At 36.8% G+C, this 14,563-nt stretch overlaps 2 protein-coding genes across 2 annotated transcripts; one reads left to right on the top strand and one right to left on the bottom strand.

Moving 5' to 3' along the window:
* Positions 1-166: 166 nt before the first annotated feature.
* LOC143736894 (E3 ubiquitin-protein ligase RNF182) lies at positions 167-1,705 on the bottom strand. The gene is made up of 2 exons (XM_077227672.1): positions 1,120-1,705; positions 167-1,016 (listed from the first exon to the last, which is right to left on the bottom strand). The coding sequence occupies exons 1-2, from the start codon at positions 1,550-1,552 to the stop codon at positions 958-960; spliced, it is 492 nt and encodes a 163-aa protein (XP_077083787.1). The 5' UTR covers positions 1,553-1,705; the 3' UTR covers positions 167-957.
* Positions 1,706-4,001: 2,296 nt separating this feature from the next.
* LOC143736893 (uncharacterized) lies at positions 4,002-10,927 on the top strand. The gene is made up of 4 exons (XM_077227671.1): positions 4,002-5,170; positions 5,271-5,330; positions 5,565-6,330; positions 9,250-10,927. Exon 4 carries the CDS (start codon positions 9,324-9,326, stop codon positions 9,921-9,923), a length of 600 nt encoding a protein of 199 aa, XP_077083786.1. The 5' UTR covers positions 4,002-5,170; positions 5,271-5,330; positions 5,565-6,330; positions 9,250-9,323; the 3' UTR covers positions 9,924-10,927.
* The last annotated feature ends 3,636 nt before the right edge of the window (positions 10,928-14,563 follow it).

Raw genomic sequence — 14,563 nt, 5'->3', positions numbered from 1 at the left:
GTTGATCACTATCGTGCTGATCACCGATGAGGCTCACCTGAATGCATTTAAAGGTAAAGACACACACATTTGCAAACGCACACTCACATATCTCTATGGGTTCTCAAAAAATATTATGAAAATGTGGGACTCTGTACTTTCTGAAAACAAGACAAACAGTGTGCTAAACTTGTCATAAATTTTATAAAAGGTTTTATTTGGTACACGTGTAGAGGTATACATTAAAAATATGTTCTCTTAATAAATGTAAAATACTTAAAATAAATATATAAAAATAATTTGTGATCTTGAAACTTGTACAGTACAAACATAATTGAGGCTCTATTTGATACAAATGTAACACTGAAACACTCCTTGTAATTATACTAATTAGAAGGATACAACAAATACAGGTAACATTTAGCAATTCTTCCATACAAATAAATGAACATTAAAAAAAGGAGTAAACTTTCTATTTTCTTTCCATTATTTCATTACAGAAAACAACAGCACCAAAGAAATGACAATGGCCTCAAATTAATAATCTATTGAGAATGTGTCATTTCAGCAGAAGAAAATAAAGAAGCTTTTTTAACATGTTTTGTTCTTATGTTTATGGGTTGCTCTGGGACAACCCTTAATTTCTGTTATGGCAACAAACCACACCCAACAGCAAACAGTCCCACAGGCACTGACATTCCACCTCTCTTTAGTCGAAACACACAAAAAAACAATCATGACATTCATATATTCCCATTGTGAGGTGTCAGTCACTCATAAGCACGCAGCGGGGTCCTGACACCAACTGACATTGAAGGGTCCACGTCCACCCCAATTATTCAGACTAGCAGTAACCCAGTATGTTATTCAACAGTTGATTCTTCAATGATTACATCTGGCCCATTAGATCGTGCGGTTTCATCTTTTGGATTGAGGACTGTCTGAGAACAACAGTTGAGACCATCAACAACTTCGATTTCACATCATGTAGCAGGACATCATTGCCAGGTCCCTCATGTCTTCATTAGTCAAACAATCTGAAAACACAAATGACAATTAGTATTTAGGTACTCAATGAATGTATTAAACGCAAATGCCAGTTTATAACGAGCACGCTATCTATCGAGGTGAAATACTCACTTCTCCGCACACGATCCCCAGTGACTCTTTTGCACATGCGCCTAATGAGCTTCATCAGGTGTCCTTTTCGAGATGTAGGAGCAGGAGGTGGTGAAGCGTCCTCTTTTGCTGGGCTGGACGCGTCCCTTTCGGGCTCGTCGGTGTCGTCGTCATCATCATCATCCGTGCATTCCTCAGAGTTGCGCGCGGTTATACGCTCAAAAATGTCCTCGTCTACCGGCAGGTTGTCTTGGACTCTCTCCACCGACAGTGAGGTGGAGTGACGGCACAGCGGACACACTATCCGAGGAACGGTAACGAGACTCTCCGCGGATCTCGCGAGTGTCAACAAACAGCTCTCACAAAACGAGTGTTTGCAGCTCAGGTGTCGAGGACACCTCCGACTGACGTTGTAAGTCCGGTAGCAGATTCCGCACTCCGTTTCTGGAACCATGATGTCGTGGTTGCTTGTTTCTTGTTGCGAACTCCTCTTAGTTGATAGTAAAGTGCCAGTGATTCACCTCGGGGATTCTTATATAGTCTAGTTTGGTGAAGGCGGGTGTAGGGAGGCGTGTTTCGGCTCCCACTCGCTCACTCACTCTTAGGAAAACTTCCTCTAGCAACAGGACTTGCGTTTCTAAACAAACTAAGTGATGTCATCCGCTCTAAGTGCGATGACGTAATTTGCCCTCCAAATGCATGACCTGACATGATCAAAAGTTAAATCGGATTGCCCTACGTGTCTTACCGTGTTTTTACAGATGTAATTGTTATTTGCGTTTATAAATAGAAATGGGGCGAATTTAGCTTGATTGGGACACTTTTAGCAAGTAGCTAATCTCCCTGTCAACCTGAATTCACCCCTAAAGCGTGGGATTCCCCATTTACTGATTTTGCCAGGCATTTCAGATTTATGAAAACCCCTAACTATATTCCCATTATAAAAGGGAAAACCGAAACCTTTCCACAGTGTGTGTGTGTGTGTGTGTGTGTGTGTGTGTGGGTAGATCTTAGCCTAGGGTTAATTCTGGCCAATCTAGTAAATCATTGTCAAAAGAGGGGGTTTTCATTTATGTGTGTTTTTACATTTAAGGTGACATTTAAACTTGTCACACTCAGAATTATGTAAGGTTGTTAAAATTGTAATATATATATAGGCCTATGTCAAATAAATGGCCTTTTTTATTTTTCCCCTACATAGTTTACCGGAATTAGGGTCTTTATGAAACACTGAGTGCCCCAATACTGTAAGTTTGGAGGAAACAACTGTTTTATAAAAATAAACAATTGATTACAGTGGGGGAAATACAATACAGCAGCGCTAAGAGCCTTATCCAAACAAAACCACTCTTACCCCACTGTGTGATTTCCCAGAATGCACCCCCTCCCGTTTTCTCCCTCCCCGTCATTCCCTTACTTGGGCTTGGGTGTGCCTCTGACTCGAAACTGGCTTCAGCCGGCTGGCCTTCCCTCTGTGCTTTCTGTCACGGGACATTTTTCTTCAGAACCCACATTTCTTATCTAATGCTTTTGTGTTTAGTTGGAAGTTCAGAGTTTGTCAACATTTTAATGTTTTATCCTTTTCCAATGTATGTGGGCTTAATAATGCATGAACTTTATTTGAACAGCATTATGAGTTTATGGTTCATCTTCGGAACACGAATTAAGATATTTTTGATTAAATCTGAGAGCTGGATCACTCCTCCATAGGCTTCTTAAGGGATTGACACTTGTTTCCCGAAAAGTTATTAAAGGGTAAGTTCGGCGTTTTACAAGTAAAGCCCTGTTTTAAGATCATTTCTGATTAAATCGAACGGTTAAGATTAAAATTTGGACACATGCTGCTGTCCCGAGAATTTTAGGTTTTTGTGTTAGCACCCCATCCCCCCCCATCATTCATATAAACGCATTAAACTTTATTTTACAAAGACGTGAAACTCACCGAGTGGTCTGGGGTGTTCACTGATATGCTCACGCAAAAATCGCTGCAAAAGATGCTTTCCAACAGGTGTTTTACCATTCGTTGTAAAACTGTGGACCTATTTTTCCAACGCCTCACAACCGGACATTCTTCCAAAAACTACGATAAAACCTGTTAGAAAGCTTCTTTTGCAGCGATTTTTGCGTGAGCATATCAGTGAACACCCCAAACCACTCGGTGAGTTTCACGTCTTTGTAAACTAAAGTTTAATGCGTTTTATGAATGATTGTTCCAGTGCCCCTATGAAACCATTATGTAGGTGGGGGGGGGTGCTAACACAAAAACCTAAAATTCTCGGGACAGCAGCATGTGTCCAAATAATAATCTTAACCGTTCGATTTAATCAGAAACGATCTTAAAACAGGGCTTTACTTTTAAAACGCCGAACTTACCCTTTAAAGACATCGTTAAAATAGTCCAAGTGACTACAGTGGCTCAGTCTTAAGTTTATCAAGCGACGAGAATACATTTTGTGCACAAAAACCCCCCAAAATAACGACTTTATTTCAACTATTGATTTCCTTCTCTGTTGGCCTCTAGAAAGTTCACTAGTGTAATGGCGTAAGCTTCTGTGTTGTACGTCACACGCATCACACACATGACCAGCGTCGGCCAATAGTGAGCCTACGTGTGACGTAGCTCTACGCAATCACAATACGTTAACTGACTCGAGGCCCAAAGAGAAGGAAATGAATAGTTGAAATAAAGTCATTATTTTTGTTTGTTTTTGCGCACAAAACGTATTCTCGTCGCTTGATAAACTTAAGATTGAGCCACTGTAGTCTCTTGGACTATTTTAACGATGTCTTTAATAACTTTTCGGGGCTGGAAAGTTTCAATCCCTTAGAAGCCTATGGAGGAGTGATCCAGCTCTCAGATTTCATCAAAAATATCTTAATTTGTGTTCCGAAGATGAACGAAGGTCTTACGGGGTTGAAACAACATGAGGGTGAGTAAATACTGACAGAATTTTCATTTTTGGGTGAACTATCCCTTTAAATTATTGTAGAATTACCTAATTTCTGTGTTTTCCAGTAAATCATGAAAGAGGAGTCATGACATGTTATATGTGATCAAGACAAAAATAAAAAGTCAAAGGAAGTTCAGAAAGTCAACTGTGGGAAGTGGGCTGAGGATACGTCACTGCCAGCCAAGTTCAACGTGCTGTTAAACACTCACTACAAAACAAGAAATGTGATCGTCTGCACGTCTTGTGAGACTCAAGGGCAAAAAACTTTTAATCATTTACTCATGTAACAACATCAAAATGCCAATCAGTTATTATTACCCATGGGTTTTCCATGTTACAATGCAGATATTAACTGTCTGTGAAAAGTAAGTGCACACTATGAAACGTGTCCTTTTACAGTGTATACAGGCCTAATAATGACCCAACTTTATTTGAACAGCACTGATAAGTGAACTTATTGATATTAAATGGCTTTTTGGATGCATAAACCTTCCTCTTTTGATTTTGGCATGCTGTTCTTTAGTGCTTAAAAGAAGTGATCCAATAATGAAAATGTCGTGATGTTCCAACTTGTTGTGACTGACTTGTTTCTGTGGAAGACAAAAACATATTTTGAAGAAGGTTTCGCCTGTTTCTGTCCATATAAAGTTAATATGGTCCGAAACAACACTGGACCCAAGTGACTTAAACTGCAGTGATTTAAAAAAAAAAATCAATCCAGAAAAGTTTATATAAGGTGTATGCACTTTGAATAGTGATAAATAGGGGTCAACCACCCTTTTCCACAAAGAAATCGTATCTTTTGTTCATTTAAGCTCAAATAAATCATTACAAAATGTACATTTGAATCATTTGGTAAATTATATCGCTCTTTTTTTGACACAGCTTAATTTCATGTTTTTTTACAGTTCTGTACTCTAAAAAAGATGGTTCTTTAAAGGTTATTTACATAGTAACACTTCTATTTAGAACCTTTATATGCCGAAATGGTTCTTTGTTTTATAGTTTAGGGTTCTTTATTCCCTCCTTTTTTCAAATCTGTAACTGTCAAAGCCTCCTCATTACTGATTTTCTGGAGCTCAGCTTTACAACTACACAGACTGTCAACACACTCTCAACAGGTAAATTATTTATTTCCTAAAATGTCTATAAATTATAACTTTTGTAAATCGTAGCTAAATTGTAACCGGTTTCCTACCAATCATGTCTCTTTCTCTTTAGTTTAACAGAACATGTAAGTGTGAGCAACTCTGTTCAGTTACGGATACTCCTCTCCACAAAGTAAGTAACAGAGATATTGAATCTATGATCAATATGTCAGATTTAAAAAAAATATTACTTCATGCCTAAACATGCAGTCACAAAAACATCATAGCTATCCCATGACTCATCACATTTTCCTTTTAACACAGTACAGGGCTCATTTGTTTGCTAATTTTGACCTTCATAAACATAATTGTTTTTACATAATCGAATGGAAGAGACACACTGTAACTCTAAACTTGTGTATTTCAGATGCTGTCTCCATCTTAACTTCATCATGCAGAGAGAAACTGCCACTCAGAATACACACATAATGAAGGACGTAAAGACTTCATAGAGGATTGTGAAGATATTTGACTGGAACTTGTTCTTCATTACATCTACTGTATATTGTGTTCAATGTAAATTGTTATTTATTAATGTATTCAGCTAACAACTGTTAGAGCATTTTTTGCTACAACTAGATATTATAAGACCAGGCTGAAAGAAGACTAAAACTATGTTGAAAAGGTTATTTATAACACCGGTTGAGGTCCTATAGCACTTTCAAAGCATGGTTCTTTATGGACTCTTATAAAAAGGGTTCTCTTTAGCACCAAACCCTAAACTGGTTCTGTTTAGAACCATCTACTGTATCGAAAGCAAAGTACATTTGAAAAATAAAAGGATATAAAAGTAATATTTTGCATATTGGCACATCCGTGAAAGCGTCCCACAGCAACAATAGCTCTTGTGCGGTTCCCTCTCCTAGTAACCAAGTCATCTCTTGATAATACATGTCAGTGAAACCAGCTCCCACCCCAGCGATTCGAAGCATGGCATCAGGGGAGGGAAAGAGACTGAAAGAACGAGACAACAGTAAACGTGCAGAAACATACATGTACAGCGTAAAAGCAGGTGGTGTTAAACAGTGAGCTGAGTCAAGAGTTTGTTTAAACTGACCCAGAATGGACCCTGTACTCGTGTTTGAAAACGCACAAATCGCTTCATCTTGAAAGAAAACAGAGGCGCTGGACTGGTGAGTGAAACTTTCATCCTTCTTTCACACTTTAAGCTAATAGAATATACATGAATATATATTCACTTGACCTTTCTATTGCCAGTTGTCTTGAATAAATTTCCTAAGTGTAAAATGCAGTGTAACTACATTCATTCTTTCTGAAAACAACATCATTGCGTAAGCAAGTCACAACCAGATGTCAAGTGTTTTTGTTTGATGTTGTGTGGTATTTCAGATACAATTGTAGATTGCCACTACAAATGTGAACAAATAAACACTTTAGATCTGCAACACTTACATTTTAATACATGTTCAAGTCCACGTCTGCACTTCTAAGATATTGTTGCTATAATTCTATAGAGACTTGCATTGCTAGGCAGCTTCTCCTGTGAGTGATGGTTGCTTTGACTATATTTCCCCATTGAGAGTTGGATTGAAACTGCAACACTAATATGACAACAGACAGCTGGGTATATTAGAAGTAAACGGCTCTAAACAATTCTTTATTTGTCACTTTGACTTTTCGTATGTGCAGTTATCATAAATGTGTACACTTTTTTTGAGACTTGTGGAACTGTTTCCCATTCAATGTGCATGAGAAAGCTAAACCTGATGAAACCCTCATGAATATGTGTTGTAACTAGGGCTGGGAAAAGATTAATCGCATCCAAAATAAAAGTTTGTGTTTACATAATATATGTGTGTGCACTGTGTATAATTATTTTGTATATATAAATACACACACATGCATGTATACATATAAGAAAAAAATAATATTTATATATAAAAAAATTATATTTATATATTATATAAATTATAAATAAATATATACAGTATATACATGCAAATATTTCTTAAATATATACATGCATGTGTGTGTATTTATATATATACAAAATAATTCTACACTGTGCACACACATATATTATGTAAACACAAACTTTTATTTTGGATGCGATTAATCACGATTAATCTTTTCCCAGCCCTAGTTGTAACTCCAATGCCAGAGATGACACTTTCATATTTAGTGTATGTACACATTTAATAATCGTAAATACAAGGTCTATGTTACACTTTGGTGTTGTTTTGTTATTCTGCTAAGACAGTTTTTCAACATTTCAGCACAAAAGTGATTTCATGTGCAGGATGTGTGTGAGAAGTGACTTGTGAAACTGGGTTAGTTCCACTTATTTATAAACTAGATTAAGCAGGCTTAATCTGGTAAATAAAAAAGTGGAGTGTTTCATCTTTATATGCATGAATATATGTAAAATGGTTATGGATATACCAGCTATAGCACTTAAAACTTAGGCTACATTTTTCATTGAACGATCATTGAAAACGTTCATTTTTCGGTTTTGGCTCTTACAAAGTATTGAAATTTTAGGAGTAAAACACTGTAAAAATGCTACAGTAAAAACCTGTTGGTTTACCAGTAAGTTTGCTTACTATAAGTAGATCAAACATGACATTTTCTGTAATTTTACAGTAAAATACAGTTTAAAAAATATAGTTTTTGGAAGTGAAAAAGAAAATGTCATCTTGTAAATTTGCATTCACAGAATTCCCTTTATGTGTGACATTTCATATTGGATAGATTCTCATTTAAATAATGTTTCTCTTTACTTTTTATCAGTTGTGTGAGTTATGTACATGTTAAATGAATGTTTATAGCATTATTTTAGTGGTAGTGTTTTGTGTTTGTGTGTATTTGCACCTTCTACATAATTAGGATTTATATCATCTTGTGGAAAAAACTACTTCTGATGAGATAATTTTTTTCTCTAAATAATGCAAATGCTTTGCCCATCTGTGGCATCACTGCTTCTTATGCTGCCTTCACATGCTGTCAGAATTATCATAAATATGAACTGCCTGGTTAAAAATTGGACATGAACGGCCTCTCAAGTCATATTTACCACTGGGAATCTCAGGGATAATTTTGACACCCTAGTTCCCGAGTTGGGCGACTCATAAACTTTAAACATGGCGGAGGGGAGAACGATTGCTGCTGTGATTGCTATTCTTTATTAGTTTTTCTAAATCGTCTTGTCTTGTAGTTAGTGCATATATATGAATAATCATTTGAAGCATATTGTGTGTTTTATACACAGCGAAAATAGCTTGCATTTGACCGAAATTCCAGAATTGTCAGAAGCTGACTAGATTGCGCTGTGAATGTTTACACGGTTTTCAATGAATGAGACGCTAAATGTCATTTTGTCTTTAATAAGATTTTCCCAATAAATAGGCATTAATAAACCCTGTGTTCTCCATGATTCCTGTTCTTTCCGAAAAACAAAGCACTTGAACAATCTCGTAAACGCAACTCCAGAAGTGGGAAGTATTTCTGATAACATGCGAAGACAGCATAAGATGAGTGTCTGAGTTTGTTTTTAAAGTCCCCTTGTGGTGAAAATAAAGCTTTCAATGTTGTTGATCAATCTATTGGGTGTTTTTAATATGCTTTAAGACAAGCCATGTGCAAATTCATAAGTCAACACCATTTCTGAGTATTTTTTCTTTAAAACTGCAGGGAACCAAAGACAGTCTAAAAATCGTGGTTTGAAATCGCTAGTGTTTCTGACGTCACAAACTACCTTATAACCAATCACGTCAACATGTGATCGTCAACGAGTGGATCTCAGAGCTGGTGTGAGTGAGTGGAGGCGGGGGGTAATTTGCATATTCATTGAACCTTGTATACTAAATGAGGCAAGGGTGTAGAGTTACATTTAAGCTATTTTAAGGGATTTTTTTAAAGGAAAAAACTTTTAGATATGTCGAGTTTTAAGGGATACAATTATTGACTACAAGGAGACTTTAAAATTGTATGTTTATATGAAAATGTTTCAGGACATTCAAAACACAGCATCAAAAACGAACATTCTTTCTCACTGACCAGCTTTGTAAAAATTAAAATAACTTTTTTTCTAGGTTAATTCAGACTCTGGAAGTCCCTCTTGAAGATTCAAAGCTCCGTGGCATCATCCCGGCATCATTCCTCCATCATGTCAGAGACTCGACCAACCCTTGCACAAACGGAGCTGCCTTCAGAGTCTCCAGAGGTGGAGTGTCCAGTCTGCTATCAGGAGTACGACCAGGACTCTAAACTCCCGCGCATGCTGGAATGCCTTCACGTCTTCTGCACTGAGTGTCTCCGCAAAATCCAGCTCACTCCTTTGCACCCGCCTGACCCAAACAGCGCCCCGTCAATCTCCTGCCCCCTGTGCCGCCACTCCACCCCGCTACAGAGTGGCGACGCTTACTCTCTCCCCTGCAACTCACGGATTCTCGCCCAGCTCCCTCCCGTTGCCTTCCGCCTGCCTGCGTCAGTGTCGGCCCGGCTGGCCACGGTGACCCAGCGCCTGGTTCTGTCCCTGGGGGAGAGGGATACCCGTTTCATAATCCTGCCCACTGTTAGTCTGAGGGTGGAGCAGATGGGAGAACGGGTAAACCCAGCCGGGGTGCTGCATCGACAGATGGAGGTTTTTAGGAGACACAAGAAGAGCCTGATGTGTGTTCAGGTTCTGGCTATCATTTTCTGGATTATGTTTGTGCTGACTTGTGTTTTTGGGGTTGTGTTTGGGCCAAGATTTTTTCACAATTAAGAAGTTAAGGAAATGGGTGCATATCCTCTAAATGCATTCATTTATTTATTCTGTCCCTGCATCTTCCCAATGAGAACTTTTAGATCATTATAAATAGATCGTTTTGATGACTGACAGGTTGAGCAATTAAATCTACAGTTGCCCTAAAATATTTGAACATTCAAAATGTTTGAATGTCATTGGATTAAAAACTAAATATAAGCCAATTGGCATTTCTTCAAAATAAAGTATTGTGACACCTGGTTGACAAATGTGAGAGGAACATAAATAAGAGCTACTTATGGCAATTCATCTGTTCAAAAAAAATCTTACTCACCTGTTGAGTAATATAAACATCATCTCTGCATTGCTTTTACAACAATTCAAATCCCTCAGTTCTTGACCATCTCCAAACAGCCAAGCTAATGTTGATTCTTGTTTTATTACGAGCTTGGTCTCGTTCTCTTTTTGCCAGCAGACTCTCCTCTGTTCGGCGTTTGTTTAAAACGGGTGTTTCCCGGAGGTTTGAGATTTAGCTGCTCCATGTCAACCTTTCTCACTCGTTGTAACGGTCAACTAACCTCTGCCACTCACAAACCAGACACACATCAAAGTAGCCGGAAAAACTTCTCTCTATTTACAGATATGACGAGACGCGCACGGGCGAGTGACGCATGTACGCAATTCCCCACGAAAACCAACCGACAAGTCTAAAATAGGCTTACCCTATAATCTGGGTGGGTCAAAAACACGTTATGGCTCATGATTTAAATTAAGTGAATTTTAAACTAAAAAAATATGTACATAGTTTACCTTTAAAAGAAATGGAGAAATTGTGAGGTTAGTTCTGAGAATAGCTCTCTCGTGTCATGAATATTTTATTTGGTTTAATATTTTGTTTTATTTAATTTTAATTCAATTTATTTAATACATTCAATTGTTCAAATACTTTATGAAGTCTCTCTCTATATGAATTAATTTAGTTCATATTTCAATGCGTGTATGGTGTTACAATTATCCCTGTCCTTGACTGTTATGTGAATATTTATCTACATATTTTGTAAATAAAGAATGATATTCTCTCTTTTCTCAAATTTTATGTATGTTGTTTTTTAAGCAAACATGTAGAATATAGAAAAGAAAACCTAATTGGTTTTTAATTTGAAACAACAAAAATGATTGGCATTTGAATGTAAGATGTTTTGATCTGTAAGTGGCTGAATGCAATGCAGCATCATGGAGACCGTCCAGAATGGGCTTTTTCAGAAATGACTGTTTCTGAATGATAATGAGTCCCTCTTGTGGATGAAACACAGGGATACATTTGTGAACGGTTTTGATTGCATGGCAAGGTGTGCCAATATTATCTGTCTGCAGTCCCGGAGGCTGCATTTTCAGGACCCACTCCTAGGACCGCATTTCTAGGACCCTAGTTTTTTTGTGACAGCGCCACCTACCGAGTCGGAGAACCGCAGTCCCAGGAACGCATTTCCAGGACCCTAGTTTTGGAGGACCGAAAAAGTGCCACCAAGGCAGTATTTCCACCCAGTTTTAACTACATTAGAGGGTTTTTTTTTTTACACCCAAATACTACTTTCTTTATTGCAATTAAACCAGGTTCCTAGGAATGTTGAGAAATTATTGGGTCTAAGTAGCATATAATAACTCAAGTAAAATAAACAAGGAATCATGTTATAGTCTTTTCAGTCACTATGGACCACATTTTCAAGTACAGACGGAAGACAAGGATGACTCTGGGGGTAGATTTAAGATTGTGTATTTTACAAAATAATATATAACACCTGAACTTGAACACACAAAATATTTTACAAAATAATATATAACCACTGAACTTGAACACACACAAAAACAAATTTGATTATGACGTGAACCACATAGACAGAACTTCAATGGATGGACAAACACATGGTCAACATCATCACTGACTCCTAAGAGAGAGAAAGAGAAGTGAATTAAATAAGGAACATTTAGTTGAACGTGTTCTACTCTCTAATTTTAAATTTCATATTTAAAAGATCTTAGTTACCGCAGAGTAATGATAATGATAGAAATAATGATATCAATCTTCATACCAATTAATGTCCATAATACAATTATTGCATACTGTTCAAAGATTTGGAAAAAAAATGATTTTGATGTTGTGGGAACAAAGGTTCTAGAAACACTCATGTCAATAAAGCCCATCTGAACTGAGAAAAAAAAATAATAGAGAGAGATGCAAGAAATCTGAATAGAAATAATATTATTGACACGACTTTTCCTGACCATATATATATAACATTTAAAGCACACATTGTGATGTATGCAGCAGCACTACCTACCGATCAGGAAAGGATCTCCTTTCTTGGATTGTTATGTTTCTTGAAAAACATTTTTAAGTTAATTTCATATAAATAAATAGACATAAATTAGGCATAAGCCTAGTACTTAACCAATTTATTTATTTATCTTTTGTCATACTATTGCCTACCCTGAGCTGTGTCCTTGATAGCACTTCATATAGAGTATAGGCCTATAGGCTACAGTAAATGACACAATCTAACACGTGGGATTTTAACAGTCAATTATTATAATGGACTCTCTGATATGTCTGACTATTAAAATGTCATATGTCTCAACCAACTTTATAAAACCATGTCAAAATGAAGAGACGTACACATAACATGTATTGTGGGTAACGTTAAACAGGCTGACTGTGAGCACGTGACAGTGAAAACATTAAGATTATTTTAACTGAATTAAAATGGAAAAACAATGAGTAATTAACAAGCTTTCAGAACGAACATGCTACAGTTTCTTGTGCTGTAAATAAGTCAACACAGGCTTATCATGCAACAGTTCCGTTAAATGAACGTGCTAAAAATTCAGCATTAGAGGCTAATACATGATGGCTAAGCATTCAAGACTGTTTAGCAAATCACCAGCACGTTGGCAATGTTAACTTTCCAATGAATTGCATCACAATTGTTTTTAAAGTTAAACAAATAAAAATTGATTCGCATTTGATACTCACACTCTGAATGTCATCCATCTTCGCTGGTCCTCTAATTCGGTAGGTGGCGTTGTTACTAGGGTCCTAGAAATGCGGTCCTAGAAGTGGGGTCCTGATATTTGCATATACAATAAGAGATGAATACTGTTACCCTTTTAAGTCAATTTCTGTATATACACAAATCTTAAAATTTTGTTTACAAATATTCAACATTGCCACCAAATTTGCCCAGGAAAAGACCATAACCCAGGGTTTGTCATGCTACATGTGGCATGTTGTAAAAATGAGAAACTAAAGTATACTCACAATGATTTGAGAATAATTTGTTAGAAAATGAAATAGGCCTATCTACAGTAAAACTCATATACACAATGTATTATAGTCTAGTAAATGTTTTTTCAGTATTATTTAAACGGTAGAAATAAATGAAAAAGAATAGTTTTTGAAAGAATTGTTACCATTTATATTCATGATCTGATTCAGATTTGGCGTTCGCTGCTAACTTTTAATATAAGTTGCTAGAGGCAGGTCAATTTGTTTCTTAAAGTTGCTAAATGATATTGTGCTGTAATTACGTGGTGATGTCATTATATTACATAATGACATAAAACCTCATCATTATGTAGAATAATGTCATTACTCAAATTAAATAAAGAAAATAATAATTTTATAAAAGCAATATAAACTCAAAAGAAATCCTTATAAATTTAATTTTCTCTTTTTAAATCCTAACCAAATAACTGCCCTCTTAAAAGCTCTGAACTGAAATGATTTGGCAAAACCCTGTGCCTGGCTCTATGGGGTCATCGTGATCTTGCCAAGTCAGACATCTTCCTGGATAAACATATTTTGTGGATCCTGGAACAACATATAATAGGTTCGACCTACTGAATGAACACGCCCCATTTACTGAGTTGGTTTTGAATATGAGCCAGGCTGGAGCAGCACTGATGTTTACAATGGAAAATTTTTTGAACAAGTGAATAATTCAATGACTCTTTCATAACACAACAAGTTGCCGCCTACTGGCTTAAAGGGATAGTTCACCCAAAAATTTAAATTCTGTCATTATTTACCCTCATGTCTTTCCAAAACCGTAAGACGTTTGTTCATCTTTGGAACACCAATGAAGATATTTTGGATGAAATCTGAGAGCTTTCTGTCACTCCATTGACAGCTACGCAACTACCACTTTGACACTTCAAAAAGTTCATAAAGAAATCGTAAAACTAATTCATATAAATTGAGCAGTTTAATCCAAATTTTATGAAGAGACTCGATTTCTTTATGGATATATTTAATTTAGGGTTTTATTCGCATTTAAATATTGATCAGCAAACAAACAGAAGCTCAGCCAGAAACTGCTTGACACACGAGAAGAAACCTCATTGGTTCTTGCTGAAGCTCAAACGTGATGCGTAACACGAGAATGAACCTCATTGGTTCTTGCTGAAGCTCAAACGTGATGCGTAATATGAGAATGAACCTCATTGGTTCTTGCTGAAGCTCAAATGTGATGCGTAACAGGAGAATGAACCTCATTGGTTCTTGCGGAAGCTCAAACGTGATGCGTAACACGTAAATGAACCTCATTGGTTCTCGCAAGTCAAGCTAACATGTTTTAGCTTCCGTTTACCACAACTGTGAT

The sequence above is a fragment of the Siphateles boraxobius genome, unplaced genomic scaffold (genome assembly GCF_051911475.1).
Source record: "Siphateles boraxobius isolate OS27281-9 unplaced genomic scaffold, OSU_SipBor_1 130, whole genome shotgun sequence".
Lineage (NCBI taxonomy): Eukaryota > Metazoa > Chordata > Actinopteri > Cypriniformes > Leuciscidae > Siphateles > Siphateles boraxobius.
Note: the sequence above shows the minus strand (reverse complement) of the source record. Positions and strands in the feature narration are given on the sequence as shown.